Source organism: Watersipora subatra, chromosome 2, assembly GCF_963576615.1.
Source record: "Watersipora subatra chromosome 2, tzWatSuba1.1, whole genome shotgun sequence".
NCBI classification, from domain to species: Eukaryota; Metazoa; Bryozoa; class Gymnolaemata; order Cheilostomatida; family Watersiporidae; genus Watersipora; species Watersipora subatra.
The window spans coordinates 75,602,724-75,623,750 of NC_088709.1; the positions used below are offsets into that span (position 1 = coordinate 75,602,724).

Sequence of the window (21,027 nt, forward strand, 5' to 3'; positions counted from 1 at the left end):
TTTTAAATGTCTAGTGAAGAGAACATACGACAAGGCGCATAGCAGTTTATCAAAAATTAGTGATAGTCTTGAATAGATAAGTCCTTGAATGGCTAAAACCTTACTGAGGCTTGCTGACTATTAATACTGGTAAATCACATTCGCTGTTTCACAACCAACTGTAAACTTCCACCCGCAATGATTACCTAAACACATGATGCAAAAAGTTGAAAACGTACAACCTTATGTCTAAAGTTATTTTCAAGACACGATGTTTAAACTATTTAGAAACATTGCAGTTTTGATATCGTATACATGTTTTTTTCCTTTTTACAGCTTGATTCTTCAGCGATCGAATATTATTAAACAGGGCTGCATACTTTTCTTTGATAGTTTCAAAATCATTGATCTCAAAATCAATACAAGTGGTGGTGAAAGAAGAAACCAGTCTTTTTTTATTATTTAACCAAGATTTGAAAGAAAAAAATGAACAAATATTTTTTAAAGTTTCTTTTTTTTAAAAGTCAGTTGCTAGGTAGTGTCAGCCTACCAGTCACACATTGTATAACAAGTAATAGCTTGGCAGCTTTCTCACCTGCTCGGCTCTGTCAGACAGAAAGCAGCCAACTTCTCTCCACTAGCCAATGATGGCAGATATTTCTGTTTTTGTTCCTCTGTACCAGCAATAAGTATGCCCTGAAACATTGACCTCAGACAGTAATCAGGCGCTTGTCTAGAGATAGTGAATAGAACAATTTATAGCCCGAGGGGGCATCGAGTGGTGTACTAAAGAGGGTGGGCATGAACACGCACCTTGAGTCCGATTGATTGATGAGCTGCTAATGTGACACTCAAGCCTCCATCTCGTCCTGTAATCTCAGCGATTCGTGCGAACTTTGTGGCATTCAGGTTAAGGCCACCTGTGAATAAAGTTCCTACCGTGTCAAGACAGTCAACGCGACAGGCCATTAACTAATTCTAACTTTTGAGAGACTTCAGATCATTTGTGCAACCACGAAATGAACAGAAACTATTTGCAAAACAGATAGTTTTGAGATACAAGAAGCATGGTCAATGATTTCTATTGAGAGCTAACATTTTCAACTATCCCAAGCATTCTAGAATATTCTAGAAAACACTGATTCACCGATGGCCGTCTATTACTTAGGCAAGATAGATCGAATATCTCCCGTAGCTTTAGTACCATAGAAGACATTAAAAAAGAACAAGGAGATGATGCCTCTGAGTTAACCTCTACTTATGTTCTACTCTAAGTAGAGTAAAAGATACTCTGTGACTAACCGTATTCCTCTGGTATTTGGAGGCCAAAAAGTCCAAGAGATTTCATAGTTTCAAGAACTGTGTCAGGTATATTAGCCTCTCGGTCCATGGCTGTTGAGTCGACTATAACAGCGATCAAGCGTGTCTCATTAAACTAGACTATTTCTACACAGAATACAGAACGACCTACTTGTTACTGACCCATATAAAAAAGGCGGTACAACAGTGAATGCTTGTATGGAAGAAGTTCGGGAAATGTGCATAACGGCCAATTGTTGGGTCAACAGACAACACCGACAGCCAGAAGTTTTTTTTATGCCAACTCCCTGCTGAATTACACATAGAGAATGATGATTGGCTGTATTCATTAAACACCAACAACCAACACAACTATCCTTCATGTTTTATAGAACATGGTTTGATTTTTAAGGTTCTGAGCATAAGTTAGACTTGAATCTAATCTAGTCTCATAAACAACTGCAGATTTTGTTATCACAGACTTACAGCTAATTGCACCTTACTAGCAGAACAATAGGAGGTCACTATGACGAATGAGCAAATGGTGGAGATTGTATGACTTACGATTGTCAAAGAATTTCTCGATAGGCTCTACCATAGCCTCTAAATCAGCTAATTCTTCTTCGCTGCAGACTTCAGGAAAGACCAACATCGTCTGTACAACACAGAACTTGGTAAACAGGCTTATATGTTGTACAACACAGAACTTGGTATACAGGCTCACAGTATACACGTACATCGAGTCATCGTATGACAGATGTTCGATGTGATATAATCACGGTCTGGAAGGAAACACATTTAGAACAGACATGAGAAGAGACAGTAGAGTTGCTAAATAAGTCAAGCCAGTCGGTACCTCTGTGAAGAATGGAGACATGTGAAAGACTTAAAAGGCTACAAATGAAAAAGACCCGTCATACAGTCTGAACAGCTGTAGAAACCTTTATTACATACCTACACTACAGCTGTACAGAAGTCAACTCGTCAGACACCTTGAGTCAACCATATGTTCAGTTAACAAGCAAGAAACACAAACATTTCTGGTTGTAAACATGCTAAGCCAATAGACTTACCAAATCTATAAATAAATCCCATGAACAAATCCAGCAAACAAAAAACAGGTTGTCACCAGTAAAACACTGATTGTGAAGTAACCTGGGCATGAATGTAGAATTTGTTTATTGTGTCTATCGTCCATACAAAAAGAAAGTGTTCATAGCTTACATGATTTCTTATATAAAAAGGCGGTAAAAATATGTCTAAGATCATAAAGACACCACCTCACTCTTACCTTGTCAAATGTACCTTTGAACAAGTTTTTGACAAAAGGAGTGTTCTCCAACGGCCTTTTCGATGGATCCTTGTCTACAAACACTGTATCCAGCTTTGCTGGTTCAAATGTGTCCGGCATAAGACGACTCCATAAGCCTGAGTGCGTTGAAAAACACGGAGAAAGTTTTTGACTAGTACGACTTATAGCCCGTGCTCCACAAAGCATGCTTGCTAGAGCTCCTCAAGCACCTAAACGTACTGCAAAAGAAACAAAGTTGAAACTTGAAGCCTATTCGTAGTCTACATAAAACCTTCATTCTTCGGAAAAAATTAGATAGTAAAAACTTCGAAGAAAAAAAAACTAAATATTACGCTGTATTTAAACTGGTGTGAAGTTGATAAAACTTTGACGCCTTTTTGTTTTTCAAGGTAAATTTCAAATTAATCGAATGTCAGTGCGTCTATATTTGAAGTTACTAGCAGAGTCTAAACGTAGTGTGCGTGTAACAGATTATAATATATTTTCATTTAAAAGCTAGTCTGGAAAATAAACCCAAAAGTATTCATCGGAGTTCCATCATTTAAAGTATAAAACAATGATTAAAAATTTTATTTTATTCTTAGTAAGCAAATGAATTAATGAAGTAGCCAGCTCTTTCATATGTTATTAATTACTAGAGTCCTATACAACTTTTAGGCAATGAGTTAACTTAAAAGCACTAGCAGAACACAAGCATCCTGATGAAACATTTTATTTCATGTTGATGGCAACACACTATAGTAAAGGTTTTCAAATTGAAATTCTGTAAAACATCTTACTAACATTCAGTGTTAACATAGTACAAGTATTACTACTAACATATTCTCAGAGCTGCTTTCAAATGCCTTTTTTATGACTCAAATCAAATCAAATCATATCCCGCAAACTACAAATCAAATCAAGTCCCCGGCCCTTGTCAGCAGATTCGAAAGAAATCAAATTAAGTCAAATTAGCCCAATAACGAATTCAAATCTCGAATCATTTGAGAATGATTTGAAATACTCTTTCAAATTGTTCGCTCAATTGTTGCATAATATGATCAATCTACAGTATAGCTGTAGCGGCGTAGCCTGTACTCCTATTCATAGGACCTGACCCAGAGAGAAAGGGTAAGGGGTTTGCCCCACTGCCCATTTTTGGTTCTATGGATAGGAATAGTATAGCTGTATCTCTGTACCACTATATGTATTGTGTATGCTAAATTCATCACTAGATACGGTTTTGTTCTTTGTTATATGAGGTATGATAAAACATCATTGCAGAGCACATCATACCATTGGCTTGATACATGAATACAATGATACTCGATACAATGAATGAGTGGAGGGTTATGTAACGGTTTATGGTCATGGCTGTGACTTTGCTTTTATTGAAGCTTTTAAGCAAGAATGTACAAATGTAAAAAAAAATTTCGATATTAGTTTAAAGTTACAAAATATAAGATACAAACTTAAGATAAAACCTGAAAATATTGGCAAGTGAAACACAGTTACTGAGGCTTGAAATTGAAAGAGACGAAACTAAGCATTGAGCCTATAATTAACAGTTACATAATATTAACACATTTACTTAAATACACTTGTTGCGTTTTAGAAAAACTAGCTTGCGCAAGTTTTCAAATGTTAAGGAGCTCCTGTGTGGCCTCATGATGAAGCCACTTTTACTAAAAACCCGTTCTATGGGAGCTGATGAAGCTGGTACTGAAAGGACCTTCAGCGCCAGCTCGCTAAGCCTCAGTAACTGTGTCTCACCTTGCCAATAGCTTAGAGTGTTACAAGAAGATCTGCTTTTCGCCATATACTTTTCAATCTCCTGATGTACTGAATCCAGGTTACTTGTACTAGCTAAAGCTGCTCTATTCAAAAAATCAGCGAACATATCTTCATTAACACATGTTTGTATTTGCTGAGTGCATGTGACTTCCTCTTTCTGTACATCGTCCTTTTTTAATCGAAATCCTGTTTTAAGTATTATACTTCACTTAGTAAGTAAGTGACTGTGTATAAAATATTATTAATTATATTAGTATAAATATAATATAATTAATTATATAATAATGTATAGATAAATGGTAATGTTAAAACTATGTATGATATATAAATATTACATTTATTATACTTACTTGGATAGAATATTATTGTTATGCTATTCGTTTATAATTTAAAATGATAAATTAAATCAAAATGTTATTTAATATTATTCTAATAAATTTGACATAACAAATAAAATTTTAACTTATTTTATTAATTAAATCCCACCCAATTATAATATAATGCATATTTATATTCATGAAACTTGTCATTACTGTGAATATTGAATGTGTCGGCGGCATGGAATAGTATTGTATAGAATATTATATATTATAACACTATATTCATTCATTCATGCCGTAGGCACAGCACAAGTAATTTTTATTTTGACTAGTGATTGTGAGGTTAGAGTGGGATAGTCACAACCAATTACTAGCAATCAAATAATTGACATCAAAGTATTCAATGCCAGCACCACAACTACAAACATGCCTTTTCCACAACTTACCAGAGCTGCTGATGTTGATTTATTTTACACACACGACACGCTGTCCTTTTCTTTTTTCTATAGAGGGACACACACACACGCGGTTGCTTAGCCTCGGTACCGATGGTGCCCATTTCTTGCCAAAGTTTGGGTTAACTTCGCAAATGTTGTAAAAATGTTTCTATCGGTTACAGAAGACAAGGCTATCAATAGCGATGTGATTTGAATTATTTTTCAAATCAAGTCTTTAAATCAGCCCGAAACTTCAAATCAAGTCAAGTTACTTCCAAAACTTTTCAAATCGAATCAAATCAAATCATCATTTGTATCAAATCAGTACAAAATGATTTGCTTCAAATATTCAAATATTCAAATCACCATGATTTGAGAGCAGCTCTGCATATTCTGTATTACATAACCATATATAGCTGTTAGACTGTTAATCTGTACAGGAGATGTACCGCTGGTCTCTCGATTTTTTAATATTTCATAATGCTAATTAAAACATATTGATATCCAGAAAGGTCAACTTGAATAACTCTTAAATTTGATGGCATCACTTTGTTTGAAAACTCAGAAACTGTCTTAAAGATGAACTTACACAAAATTTTAGTAGATATAATCGCAAAGTATCGGTGTTTTTCATCATTTGAGATAGTTTCGGATGTTGGAGATGATTTGACTGCCAGGATGTCTCAAGATTAAAATTGTCAAAACTTGATCACGGCTAAAATTTTCAGAAGAGGAACAGTGGTCAAAATGACATCATTAGTTGTGTAGCTGCCTGTTTATCTAATTATCAATGGATATTGCATTCAAGTTTTAAGTTCTCTATTCTGTCAGGATTTTTGCCAAAGTGCGACTATAGACATTCTAATCGCATTCCCGCTTGAATCTGAGCATTTCAAGAAAAAATCTCATGCAAACTATTATAGACTGAGTAGGTCTACAAAGACAAAAACTACATCAAATTGAAGCTTAATGTCTTAGCTATTTATTGATATTATTTTATTTGCATCACTTCAATTGTATGAGTTTACATTTGATGATATGAAAACCCTTTTAAAATCTGGCGACAGACTGGTATAATAACAGGGAGACAAGTCTTTGATCAAAGCTTTGCAACGAGTCGGTTAATCCTTATTTCATCCTTGAATTTCAGCAATCACATTGAAAGAGTAGCCAAAAAAGAAAATACTCAATCGTTTGCTCATTTCTTAAATCTTTTCATGTTAGAGACCACCGACCATAACAGTAAAACCTGTTGTATTAGATGTTCATGCCTGATATTGTTCATAATTTTTAAATGCTTAAGACCAACAAAACCATTGACTAAAAATGGATGAACAGTTATTGTATCATACAAGAAAGAACATGTGGTCAGAAGGCTGTGGTGCACTTTTACTGTTCAGTAATTCTTCACGTCTCTGTGAAGATGAGGCTAGTCTTGTAGTCTAAGAAGTTAGACTGCATTAAATACTTATACTGAAGTGAACACGTCAAGTTCTCAACGCTCAGCACCTCTTGGTTCAGTTGTCATAACCATGAGATTGGATGGGGCAAACATCTGTAGACATCATTTTAGCTCAACAATTTCAGACTTTTGCATTTTTTAGTCTTTTAGGCTTGAGAATTTCAAAACTTATGGTGTCTCAAGTTGCACTTATTAAGCTCATTTAACGACCACCATAGTTGATAGCACTACTGAAAAGAGGCAATGATCTTATCAACCTAATGAATCACTTAAAATGATCAAGTATCAGAAATCCTTTATAGTAGCAATTCAATGGTTGTTTTTAAATGTTGAGATAATCTCTTTAAAGCTGTTTCATGCACATTATACCCTGTTGACTGTGGCTTATTTGTCATTTCATACATTATAAAGGAGCTGCTCTGCAGAAAGCAGGCAGTCTGGAACTGAAGCATAAATCTATCAGTATTGCAGCAAAAACTTGGCTTATTTCCAGCTGAAAATGCTGAAGCAATTATGAGATAGTTAATGTGAGAACAAACTTATAGCTGATGCCAGTTGACAGCAGCAGGCATGACTTTGTTTATATTTGCTAAACTACTAAAGGGGAGTCTGTCATGTAAGTCGAAACCTGGTGTGAGCAATCTTCGCAAACCAGTGTATTGCTGAAAAAAGATTGACAGAGTTGCAAGAACTAGTTTTTACCAAATGGAAGGGTGTATCTGGCAAACAAGCAAGCTATGGTTGCGTGGGCCACTACCTCTAGTCATCAGAAGTTTTTCATAGGAGTCTAAAGCACTATCTTTTTTCGTCGGGGCACAAAAACAGCCATCCTATGAACCAAGTTAGCTCGAGCCCTAGTTTAACATGTAGATATAGATATCATTTGATATATACTTTTAATACAACATTACAACTAGAAACTTTAAAATATGTATCAGAATAGGAGTTCCTTACTAACTTTGCGTGAATAATCGTACAACGGTTTGGCACTTGTTACAATATTTATTTGATCCTCAAACTCTGCGTCTCAAAATAAGCCCAGCCATGCAACCAGAGGAACTTGAAGAAAATGTGCTAACAACGCGATAGATCTACCTATGAATACTCAGCTTACTACAACCTATATGTTTTCATCAAAAAATAATTTAAAACGCTGTTAATTTTAATGCAAGCGCACACGATATTGCAAAATTGCAAAATGTAGGAGTATAAGACTAAACAATAAAATTACAACGCAAAGGAGGAGGCGAGCCTATTCACTACGTATTACATACAACTTTCTTCAAAAATTTACAACAAGTGTGTAAGTTGGGTCGCTACATTTCACTATTTAGCAAAAAGGATAGACGACTTTTAAAAGTGCGTTGAGGATGTCTGGGAGCTTCTTTGTGTGCTCGGTGCCAGTCGACTTTAGACCAATAGTCTAAAGCGTTCCGCCGCCATTCAATAAGCGGAAAGTTAGCGAAATGTCTGTTTCAGCGGATTTTTACCTCAGGTATTATGTGGGCCATAAAGGAAAGTTTGGACACGAATTTTTGGAGTTTGAATTTCGTCCTGATGGTAAATTGAGGTATGCTAACAACTCAAATTACAAGAATGACACAATGATCAGAAAAGAGGCCTTCGTTCATAAGGCCGTTCTGGAAGAATTAAAACGGGTGATTGAAGATTCAGAAATTATGCAAGAAGACGATAACGTGTGGCCATCTCCAGACAGAGTTGGACGCCAAGAACTTGAAATCGTTATTGGTACGTGGCATCTATATTCAAACACACTACACTAATTACACTACGTTTGATATATTATATATGTATGAAAAAGAAAATAGGGAGACAGTACTATAAAGAAAATGCGCTTTTTAGTAGATTTTTACATATTTGGTATTAACAAAACGCTTAATAGATATTCTTTTATAGCTTTTTTTTCTTTATAGCTTTTCTAATATTTTCATATTAAAAAAATAGCGTCTCTCAGTGTGTGGGAAGAAATTAGCAATTACAATCCAAGCGTTGTTGATTAGTTAGTACTATGGAATGTAACAAGTATTTGCATGTTCATTTTGCCCTATTAACAATTTTTGCGATTTTTCACATGCTGTTTAGTATTTGTTAAGCATGGCTTAGCTAGTTTACTGCCAGACATTTGACAATTAATTTTCGTGTTGGATTATGTTCACTTCTAGTACCTTCTCCTTGAAGTCACGAAAAAAGTGTTAATTTTAAGACGCCCTTGGACTCAATTGTCCATTTTTTCTCCTAACGTAATTCAGTGTGGTGGATTTCATAGGGGATGAGCATATTTCCTTCACCACCTCCAAGATTGGATCATTGGTGGATGTAAACCAGAGCAAGGATCCAGAAGGACTCCGTACATTTTACTACCTTGTACAAGATCTCAAGTGTTTTGTCTTCTCTCTCATTGGACTTCACTTCAAAATCAAACCTATCTAAGTGTTCATAAAGCTCATGAGACGTTAGCATAAAGACAACTATGCTATTTGTGTTTGTAAAATTATCTTTATTATTTCATGTTTGTACATGTATGTAAATAAATTGTTCTCAATATGTTACATTGTGTCTGGAAGCTGATTAGCATGACGCTTCCCTCTGACTAGATTTGATGAGCTACCTTTGCATTCACCCCAAGAATGTTGAAATGAATATGCTGGTGTCAAGATTGAGTGTCGCATGCCACCATCTGTTGGGAAAGTATATCACCTGTAATGATTGTAAAATACCTGTAATAACGAGGCATTAACCCCCAACGATATTTTGAGCCAATCAGTAAAATGAATAGATTGCTTACGGCAATTACTTGTTACACATAAATCTAGTGTGAAACTACGACAGGGAGAGCTGTGGCACATGCAAGCACTTCATTGTCTTGGCAACAATTGTTTCTATATCATTTGCGATAGAAAATTCCTATGAAGGTAAGTGATCGAATGAATATAAGCAGTAGCAGTCGGCGATGAATGGATTTCCACTTGATGAATATCCACTTTGAAATTGATGTTGCATGACAATGAAGGACCGAGACTGACGATGATCCATCCTTGTTAAAAGTTACAGTACAGAAATGACAAGATCTATGTCAAATGGTAAAATAGCAATAACAGGGTCAGGTGTACATGGAGACTACCTGGCCGGGTTTGAGAGTACACTCGAGTGGAAGCTCAGCGGGGTGGATCTCTTGGTAGTCATTGATGAGCCAATAGAGAGTAGTTCTATCAGGATTGAAGTAGGGCATCTTATCCGGTGGGAATAAGAACCAGCGCTAGAATACATTAAGAGTTGTTCGGCTAAAACCCTTTACTATCAGACATGGATGAAGATGACGACAAATTTGAAGATGACATTTTATCATTTACGCTCTCACCTTACGGCCATAAACAACTTCGCCAAAACCCGGTCCATGCCAGTGGAATGGAACTCCCGTTCCTGCCCCTGCAAATCCCGACAGACTGAACAGTGTATAACCCACATGAAGTTATTATTCAATCTAAGTGGTATCTTCGACCACTATCCGAGTTACAACATTGTGTGAGTTCCAACCAACTGTAAGTTGACACGATCATAATTCGAACCACATGCACTCAAAATTCAATGTGTAAATCATGATCACATATTTCGTATTAGAAAATAAAAATACAAAGTAAAATAAAATGATAAACGTGAGAAAAAGAAAAACAAAAATCCACTTTTGGGCTGCAGTTCATACACAGCATTTCTTGTTACCACCTACATGTTTCTTTGATAATATTTACGCAATGAGTGAGCAATAATGAATTTGCTGAATATGGACGGAAGTTGCACAGGTCGTAACTTGAATAGTTACAGTACATGTATACATATACATACTAATCTGAGAAACAGCATTGTCCTCTGCTCAGCTGCTCCGCTACAACACTTACCAGCCATACCAAAGCTATACATGCCCTCCTTGCCAGGCAGTGAAAGGTGGGGTTTTTTATAGAGGTCAAACAACTCCTTCCATTCCGTATGGTTGTTATCACCAAACCAGTAGAACGTTTCTAGAGACACAGAAAGTAGACTAAAACCTAATGCAGAAGAAAATATTTATCAAGAGCAAATGATAGACTAGTACAGACCAGTACTAGTATATCATATGACCAGTCCCAGTATCATAGTAATACTATGATAGAACTGGGAACACTCTATCGTTTAAGCTGTCCAATGTTGATGCACTTTTTAAGATAATTTTTAGATTGTCACCGGGTTTTTTCCTGTATGCATACAAAAAAGAGAAAAACTCATAAAACATATGGGAGGTCAACTAACTTGCTTCAAGCAGCTAATTTACATAAGCTACAGCCCTGTTTAATGCGTCCCAACCGAAAGGGGGAAGACGAGCAAGAGAAGAACCCGCTGTCATGGCAAATTCCATAGATATAGTAAACCCTAGATATGCGAATAATCGAAATAAGTGAGGCCTATAAATAGCATGACGCAACGTCATGGTGATGTGTAGAGTGAATCATCTGATTTATGAATTCATATTAAATTAACACTAAAACCTGCACAATTATTCCATAGTTTGTGCATCTGAGACTGCATATTTTATTGATAATATATAAAACTTATACAATGACTTTGGATGAGAAAGGCAAGAATCTTACACACATGGTAATGTATTTAGAAGCTTCTATATCATTGTTAATACAAAGAGTGACCAAATAGAAATTAAACTAATAACAAACTAATGAATCAAATGAGATTTAGAAGCAGTTAAGCTGGACCAATGTATTAAACACCCATTAGACATGACTTAGAATAACTAGACGAGATAGTTTTTGTCTAAGGTTGGTTGAACTAGATTACTGCTTGGAAGCTGCATAGTGTATTCTGATTTTCGCGGTTTACTATAGTTTTGAGTAGGTTGGGGGCATGCACTGTGCATGTGAAACCTTGATTGAGGTTATGTAATAAAACATGTTATTGTCTGTGATGTAACTTGTTTAAAAACTCTGTGTGATACCATAGCGCTCCATGAGTGAATGTAAGCCCTTTTCTGCAGCAATACATATTCGACCTATCAATGGGGTTAGCGCCACCAAGCCGCCTCTGTTTTAAACTGAGAGTGTTATTTCCAGAGCTGTCAACTCACCCGGATTTTGCGGGACCCTCTTGGAATTGAGATTACCCTCCCGCAAAAATAGAATCTCCCGGTAAACTTCCGGATTTATGTTTTGTGTTCTAGGATAAAATACCGAGCCACTTACCATGTATTTATCAGTCGCTATAGTATTAATGCGATGCGCGTAATCTAATGACAACAAAAGACTCGCTGTATCGCCAAATACATGTTCTTATGGCTTCGTGCATAGAATTATCGTTCGGTAATTTTTTGCAGAGCAAGGATTTGGGATGCAATGGTATTAGAGCGTTACCCCTTACTGACCGACTTTAATGAGGGCCATCCTCTGCATACCTCAAAAAAATGCAGCAACAGAGCGTGTGTTTTCTATGCTTGAAAAATTACACACCAAAGCTAGGGCTGACCTATGTTCTGAAACAGTGAATGCTCTGACAACCACCAAAATAAACTTTTTTACCTGCTGCTTTAAAACAGAGTTGAAAGCTGACCTACTCAAGTCTTAAAAAGTCAGCCAAAACCTACAACTTGAAACATCAAGGAGTAGCAGCTACCTCATCTCAAATCAGTGCAGACTCAAAGGCAGAGATGATATAATATCCCTGTCTAATTACCAAAGTCAGTTACAGTCAACCTGTGAGAGTTTTATGTTTACGTTATGTTCAACACCCTGGATGTGATACAATGTTTTTTGCAGAACTGAAATGTAGAACATTAAGTTCGTAAAAGTTGCCCGTGATTTGTTTTTATATTTTTGTAATTCACTTAAGCATAATTTTAGAGCTGAAATACAATGTTAACCTGCCTAGGTCCCCATTTAAAAGCTTTTCCACTAGCGCGAGGCTTTAGAGGCTAATTTCTCCCTCATTTGGATAGCACCAGGTTGACAGGTCCCAATTTTTTCAGCCCTTCTCACATCCAGATCAATACAGCTAGCACTGGGACTTGGTGTGATATCTGCATATGATCAGTGCTCAAAGTGCATATCTAAAGCCCTGCACATCCAGGTTATTTTTATAGCCACCCTTAGATCGTATAGTGGAAAACAGAGTCTCAATGTGATCCTTTAAAGGTTAGGAAGTAGTGGATGTAAGGGTAGTTGCTGAAAAGATATTGAGCAATGTCATGTACATATTTGGCTGCTGACTCAAAACCAATGATGAAAGTTTTCCTATTATTTTCCACTAGCAGCTTTCCGCTTGGTGTCTTTAATTGGCATAAATAGTTCATGATATATTGTTGACAAAATTAGGCTAATAATAAGCTGAATCAACTGAGATTTAGAAGCAGTTAAGCTGAACCACGGTATTAGCCACAGTTTATGACTTAACAACTAGCATGACAAGCATGCTTTCACTACTAAACTCATTGCTCAACTGAAGGCTCTGTTGCTTGCTGTGATGCACATCACTGTGACGTAACGTCGTGAAAACAGTAGCCAATTATATGCCTCACTTTTGCTCCATTGTAATGATAGCTATTCCCAAATCTAGGCTTTACTATATCTATGGTAAATTTTTTTCAAGTGCTTCAACTTTCCTAACTAACTTGAACCAGTCATGCTTACTACTAGAGGCGACAACCAGGCCCGTATTCCCTGGGGCGGCTGGCCGGCTGAGCCGCCCCAACTTTTTAGGAATTTTTGGCGGCTAAGTACAGTCAAACTAGGATAACTCGCCCTCGGATAAAATGTGAAATTTCATCACGAACACTTGGTTAACTCGAACGGATTTGTTTGGTCCGTTCCCACGCAATGATAAATAATGCTTTAGATAACTCGACCTCAACAGCATTAACTCGAACAGTTATTTGCCCAACGGCTACGGGAACCGTTTTTATCGCTGTAGAGTATCACTTTATTCTAAGCCATATAGATAAACGTCAACTTTTAATAGTTATTGGGTGTCAATATCATCATCATCGGCAAAATATTCTTGTTAACGACTTTTATAAAGGTTTGCAAAAGGTCAAGTTTTAACAAACATCCGCTTGGCAATAGCCCCACGAAAGCATAAAAACCTTAGGATGAACTTAAAATAAAATCGACAAAATTGATCTTTGTTGAAACGCTAAAAAAAAGATGTATTTTTTTTCTGAGCGTTTCAACTGCGGTCAATTTTAGCCTATTTTAATCTGAAAACGTCCTGGCAGTCACATCACCTAAAACAAACAAATCTCAAATAATAGAAAAAATATTTATACTCTCCGATAAATTTTTTTAAAACTTTACATGAGATGTCCGGTTGAGGCCCTACATAAAAGAAACTGTTGAGGGGGGCTGACACGGCCCCTCCAAACCCCCAGATGCTCATAACTCGTCACCTAACATTAGCCGCCCCAACTTGCTTAGCCGCCCCAACTTGCAACCAGGGAATACAGGCCTGGCTACAACAGGCTGCTAATAACTGATTAGGGATATTTAGCTAGAGGATGACTCTTCGAAAGGAGCAGATAACTCTGTTCAAAAAACCTGAGAAAGTAAACATAATTGATAACAAACCATATTTTAGAGAAAGCAATGCTTCAGAAAGTGCTGCATTCTTTACCGATGCAAGGACGATTTTTAAATCATCGTACAAACTTTCATTTCCAGCAAAGGAGTGAGGATAAGTGAAAAGAAGCATATGGTAAATGGTTTAGCATAGCATTGAAGGTGCGTACCTACCATTCCCTAGAGTGTCAAGGTCCTGAGGCTTGAGTAACTCTTCAACATAGTACTGAAGAGTAACATCCCCTGCAGAGAATACGATCAAGAGATCATAGATATATCAGACTATCAACAGTTGTCATATCAGCAGGAAGAGACAAGTTGACCCTAACAAAGTGCGGCGCTATGATATCTACGAAGTCATCATTAAAAACAGCCCCATAGATAAGGTGCACTCAATGTCATAAGCTAACCCACACCTCCCTAACTTATAAATGAATAATTACATGTATGCTGGATTACTGCGCAGCAGACTTGTGCAATATATGAAATGTGAAATAACAGTATGACACTAGAGAGTTGATTTGTAGATTAGACTATGAACACAGGCTAATGGTTGATGGGAACTCAAAAGAGTAAATTCTGAGGTTTCAGACATACAGCCTTAGCTAAATCATGTATTTAGTTGGAATGCTATTATTTTGTAAACTGTAGCTTTTAGTGTTACTAAGAATGCGGCTATTATTACAATTAGGAGTTATGCTCACTACCTGAACAGCTATGGTTCATTCTCACGCACTCAACATGGAAGATTCTCAACTGCTTATCAAAGGCAACAAACCACAGTGCATGGGCATCTACTCTATATCTATATACTAGCTGTGCTACCAAGCATTGCCTGGGTATTAAAAATCAGCTTATAAACAATGAGAGGAAATGAGAGTTGCGTGCCACTTGCTGTTAGCCTGGCACATTGCAATGGCTAATTTGAGTAAGCTTGCTAATAAGAGCTACCAGCTTCTCGTGACATGATGCCATCACCCTGCGTAGTAACTGAAAGCCTTTGTGTATTTGCTCCTATATACCGACATATATCCCCTAGGAATCTATCAAGCTTGTGTGGCTGAATTAGTAAAGCGTCGAACTGCCAAAATGGAAGGTTCAAGATCAAATCTTCTGCGCTATGGAATCTTTATTCCAAGAATTTATAAGCTATGGCTGGACACGCATACACAGATATATACACACAGAAACTTTGAGATACATAGATAAATCTCCATGTTTGTCTCTTTGTTTGTTAACCCTGTGTCCAGCTATAGTGATTAAAATCTAGCAAATAAAAATCTACACAGCAATGGATTTGATCTCAGTACCGCCGGACCTAGCAACGGCAAACCCACCCACCTACTAGACCACGGTACCCTCATTACATTGATTAAAATAATCACACTTGAGGTCATTAGCTAGCACAGTTGACAGTTAAACGTATGGGTATGATTATTACACCATCAACTAACAGGGTAATTATTCTAGTAAAAATAAGCTTACCTTTACTACCTACCAGGTGAGTTACTCAAATTCACTGAGTAATAATTCTATTACCCATGCAATGCCCACGATTAAGTAGTACTTTTATAAAAACAATTACAAAGTTGAGCCACAGCTGTGCGCTACATCTAGTTTCTGCAGAATACTAGGTTCACTTCTGATCTCATCGGCTACCATTTATATATATATCTGATACATCAGGCCAAACTACATGGTGGGGAGCATCCCTCGAGTTAAAGTAGTGCTCAAAGGCATATTTCAAGCTGTTATAGAATAAGGAACTCAGATTAGGCAACAATCTTATATCTGTGTACAACAGCCTTGTACCTGTCAACAACAGCCTTATACCTGTGTACAACAGCCTTGTACCTGTCAACACCAGCCTTATACCTGTGTACAACAGCCTTGTACCTGTCAACAATAGCCTTATACCCATGTATAACAATCTTGTACCTGTCAACAACAGCCTTATAACTGTGTACAACAATCTTGTACCTGTCAACAACAACCTTGTATCTGTCAACAACAACCTTGTACCTGTCAACAACAACCTAGTACACATGAGGAGGTCCAATCAAAGCATTGCATTACAATTATTCAGGTGAGACTTGGAAAGAGGATACACTCACGTTTCCTGTAAGAATGAGTGTTGGCTGAGCTCAAACGTATAATTTTCTCTCCATACTTTTTTAGCATATTCTCTTTGCTGCATTCTGACTGAAAAACCTGCAGGAAAACAAAAGTATCAAGTCATGTATTTTAAGGGCTATACATGGTTCACCAACAATGCAACAATTGTGGCATATCCCATCCAAGCCGAATCGGTTACAATGTAACGAACATACTTTTGACGCTAAAGATCGGTTTGTGCAATTTTGTTTTGCCAATTTGTGAAAATTCCAAAACATACGCTACCCAAAACTTCTCTAGTGGTCGATAAAAACTGTGGTGGTACATCAATAATTTGAGGTAGAATAGTGCATAAAAACAGCACAAAACTGTAAAAGTCATATAAGCGTGTGTAGTTTATTAATTATTGACCTGTATTATACTGGTGCAGAAATGATACCGAATAGAAATGATGATCTTTCCCTATGTAAAGATAAATTTCAGTAAATGACGTATTCACTTTGCCCAGTGTTTTTTATATTAGAGTTGAGTTCAGAAAATGAATTATTTCTATTATTTTAAATATAGTGACGGCTGGATATGGGAAATTCACTAATACATTTTTGTTCAGCTTTTTTCAGAGACAGTTCACATGGTCAGAAAGGTCACATGGTCAGAGTGGTCACATGGTCACAGTGGTCAATAAGAAACTGCTAGAACATCTGTAACAAGCTAAATACATGTACGTGGTTAAAGGCTGTCACTAAGCAAAAATGACGTGGATTCAAAATGGCAGTACTATTAATAGTTCAAAATGGCAGTACTATGGGGCCTAGGGCGAAATGGCAGTACCATAGGGCGTAATGGCAGTACTATAGGGCGAAATGGCAGTACTATAGGGCGAAATGGCAGTACTATAGGGCGAAATGGCAGTACTATAGGGCGAAATGGCAGTACTATAGGGTGAAATGGCAGTACTATAGGGGGAAATGGCAGTACCATAGGGCGTAATGGCAGTACTATAGGGGGAAATGGCAGTACTATAGGGCGAAATGGCAGTACTATAGGGCGAAATGGCAGTACTATAGGGCGTAATGGCAGTACTATAGGGCGTAATGGCAGTACTATAGGGCGAAATGGCAGTACTATAGGGCGAAATGGCAGTACTATAGGGCGAAATGGCAGTGCTATAGGGCGAAATGGCAGTGCTATAGGGCGAAATGGCAGTACTATAGGGCGAAATGGCAGTACTATAGGGCGAAATGGCAGTACTATAGGGCATAATGGGCAGTGTTCGTTACGAAGAAATGGAAAAAACAGCTGACAGCAAACAGATGCACTTTGATTAAAGAAACGAAATATGAAACATACAGCAGGGCAACATTTAAACTTGTTTTTCTCAAAATACAATTTTGAGATGTGTTATAAAGTTCTTTACTCTCTTGTTTTAAAAAATACATAAATGAATAAGCTGTTACAAAATCTAACTCGAATTTATTGTAACTCCAAACATATGATTAGCTAATTACGGTTGATTTGATTGGGACAGATTTACTGAAACACTATGGATAAAAACAAATGGTTTCCAGCATTACCACATGTTCCTACTTTGTACATTAACAATCATGGACAGACAATAACAAGTTAAATGCAGAAATAGTTAAAGTCATACAATTATAATGCTTGGTATCTTTAGGTAGTAGATCTGTCAAAGCAATCTCTGCTATGTCACAATTTGGGAAGTTATGTTAACTGTATTTGGGCATCAACAACCAACATTACGGTTACATTCACCGGTCTGGAATGTAACATAAACTTTTTAAATAAACTTTTAACTATTTTAAGTATTTTAAATAAACTTATTGATAGTACAAAGGTACTCCGAGGACACTAAGTAGTTTAACACGTAAATCTTTAGACTATAACTGTGGTAGGCTGAACTCAAATCGGAACAACATTACAAGAGCAGACAAACCTCCAAATTATTTTGGATCTTAAAAAAATATTGAAGTTCTTATGAAGAAATGGACTAGCAAATTTCAACTACTTCTCAGAATAATTGATAAGAAAATAAGAAATGCAATTAATTCAGCAAATGATAAGTATCAATGTTAATTATATAATGATCAATAATATTACGTTAATTATATTTCCAGTTTAACTTACAAACATCAGAATATTTTGACAATGACATAAAAACCTGCAATTACCTCCTGGAATCAAGTTACTGTTTTAGTTGCAACAAAATGTAGACCCATTCCTAAACCCTCAGAACAACGTAATTTAGGCCAACGTAATTATTTAGGCATGCGTCTCCGATCACTTTGCAAAGTTAATCAGTGTTAACCTACTTTCCAGATAAACATTTACTTTTAATGAGAAGTGTAAAAACAGAAATCATCTCCTCTCTCCATGTCGTATTTGCTTGAAGAGAGAAAATGTCTTCAGTCAGCGTATTAACATGATACCAACCTTATTCCAGTCATCGTTGTAAGAAATAATAACAGGTTTCGTGTAAGCATAGACATCGATAAACTCCCGTTGGGATAAGCTCGCGCTATCCCTAACTTCTATGTTACAAGGGCCCTGCTCTGCTAGCTGATCGATGTACCTGGGTAACAAACCAACACAAAGCCAAAAATTTTCTAGAATGCACATGATCATAATACAGTGAAACATGGATAACTCGCCCTCGGATATAGCGAACACATGGTTAACTCGACTGGATTTGCTTGGTCCGTTCCCACGCAATGATAAATGGCTCTATATAACTCGAACTCAACACTGTTAATTCGAACTGTTTTTTGCCCAACGGCTACCGAAACGGTTGCTATCGCTTTAGAAAATCACTTTATTCCAAGCCATAGAGGTAAACCTCAACTTTTCGTAATTCATAAGCGTCGTTACTACCTCCATCGGCAAAATATTTTTGTCAACGACTGTTCTAAAGGTTTGGTGAAATTTGATTTATACTGTTATACGATGAATAGCACGGGCTAGCCGGGTCACGGGCGCAAGGATTTTCGCCACGCACATACAAAACAAAAACAGCATGTTGTTTTTGTTTTGTATTTGCGTGGCGAAAATCCTTGAGTGCGTGACCCGGCTAGCCCGTGATGAACAGTTTTCCGACGTGGATTCCGTGTTGAATCAACGTCGGAATGTTGAATGTTTAAAACGTTTAAAAAAATGTTGTAATCAAACGTATACGTTGTCTTAGCTAAAAAAACTATTCATCGTTTGACCTAAACACAAAATACGTGTGTACATTCAATAAGTATCCATTCAAAAAGCGTGAGTGATATACAATGTACCGTAAAACCTCGTAAAACTTTTAATTGAACTGCCTCGGAGTGTTGCTCTTAACGAATGCCAGGTAAAGTAAGTTAATCTTTGGATAAACTTCAAGAAAAATCGGCAAAATTGATCGTGGGTAAAACGCTCAAAAGTAAAATATGTCTTTTCTTTTGAGCATTTCAGCAACGATCAAGTTTTGCCAATGTCAATCTAAAAAACGTCCTGGCAATAACATCACCTCAAACAACAAACCAATCTCAAGTGATAGAAAAATCTCTATACTTTTTGATAAAAACGTTTTAAACTTTACATTAGAAGCATTTAATTTGAAACAAGCCATTTGTGCTTTTGATTTATATTATAGTTTGTATATGTTCATGTATCTACTAATAAATAAGTAAATACATGGACTTGTGACAGTGCTCTGATAACTTGAACACTCTGATAATTCGAACACTTTTGCTCGGTCCCTTGAAGTTTGAGTTATCCGAGTTTCACTGTATTAAAAAGAAACAATTTTTTTACAAGGAAAAGCACACTTCATCCCTAGTATCACTAACCAAGAAAGAAATAATACACCAACTATTGAGTATTAAAAATGGGAACACTTCTGCTGTCCTTTTAGGGTTGAAGAACATATTTCTAGCTTGACAAATAACTAGGTAAATGAGTATTCCATAGAAGTATTAATGCCGAGGTCGTTCAGGATTACTTGACAGAGAAATTTAACAGGCCATGCGAGATTGTTTCCCCTATCATAAGATCATTATAAGAATGCGTACTCCGAAAAACTGTGCAAGTTCCTTATACAAATGCCACGCATGACAAAAGCAGTTAATTTTAGTGCAAACACTTGACTGGTTCCTCACAATCATAGAGATGAGTTAAATTAATCAAGAATAAGATTCCAAACAACGTTTTCAAAATGCAGCGAATCTCCTAAACTTTTTTATTTTGATTATATATCTCTGGAAAATCAACATTGAGACTCACCTGACCAGAGAACTGGTTATGACAAACAAGATTCTAAAAACACACCAACTGTTTACTTTCGTACCATTCATTTTGACTTGCGCAATGAGCCAACATCAGCAGAAGAAACAGGAAGGTAAATGGTGAGGCGAGAAATGGAGTTGTTTGCATTTTCTTCACCTAGAACTAAAAACAGCAAAAACTGTCGAAAGATATATATATCTTTTACCACCTAAAAAAAGGAGCAAGGTTTTACAAGACAGGGAATAAATATCAACCCTTATCAACAAAACTAAGAAACACCGGACGCCGTGATCCTTTAAGGAACAGTGATATCATTCCAATGTTTTAATATAATGATCTTTACATAAGGTTTCAGTGATAGCCTTGCAGCCTTGCGGGGTAATGGTTAGGCAATGTTAAGTCAAATGAAACTGAAGCACTCCAGACATGCAAGGAACAAATGAATAGTTTA

General features: G+C 36.7%; 3 protein-coding genes across 4 annotated transcripts in view; 1 reads left to right on the forward strand and 2 right to left on the reverse strand.

Moving 5' to 3' along the window:
- The window catches only part of LOC137388939 (complex I assembly factor ACAD9, mitochondrial-like), a 37,481-nt gene extending 34,677 nt beyond the window's left edge, over positions 1–2,804 (reverse strand). The window contains exons 1-5 of one of the 2 annotated variants that reach the window (XM_068075442.1): positions 2,570–2,804; positions 1,843–1,933; positions 1,282–1,383; positions 793–899; positions 575–675 (exon numbers count right to left, since the gene is read on the reverse strand). In XM_068075442.1, the coding sequence (XP_067931543.1) occupies positions 575–675; positions 793–899; positions 1,282–1,383; positions 1,843–1,933; positions 2,570–2,776 (608 nt within the window). In that variant the 5' untranslated portion in view covers positions 2,777–2,804. The remainder of the gene's footprint in view (positions 1–574; positions 676–792; positions 900–1,281; positions 1,384–1,842; positions 1,934–2,569) is intronic. The other variant, XM_068075443.1, reaches the window with a different exon arrangement.
- A 5,167-nt stretch (positions 2,805–7,971) lies between these two features.
- LOC137388923 (protein mago nashi homolog 2) lies at positions 7,972–9,152 on the forward strand. The gene is made up of 2 exons (XM_068075420.1): positions 7,972–8,331; positions 8,870–9,152. The coding sequence occupies exons 1-2, from the start codon at positions 8,049–8,051 to the stop codon at positions 9,031–9,033; spliced, it is 447 nt and encodes a 148-aa protein (XP_067931521.1). The 5' UTR covers positions 7,972–8,048; the 3' UTR covers positions 9,034–9,152.
- LOC137388921 (jmjC domain-containing protein 8-like) lies at positions 9,088–20,745 on the reverse strand. The gene is made up of 8 exons (XM_068075419.1): positions 20,638–20,745; positions 18,756–18,894; positions 16,304–16,400; positions 14,364–14,432; positions 10,497–10,616; positions 9,962–10,029; positions 9,725–9,859; positions 9,088–9,300 (listed from the first exon to the last, which is right to left on the reverse strand). The coding sequence occupies exons 1-8, from the start codon at positions 20,721–20,723 to the stop codon at positions 9,220–9,222; spliced, it is 795 nt and encodes a 264-aa protein (XP_067931520.1). The 5' UTR covers positions 20,724–20,745; the 3' UTR covers positions 9,088–9,219.
- Between the last annotated feature and the right edge of the window lie 282 nt (positions 20,746–21,027).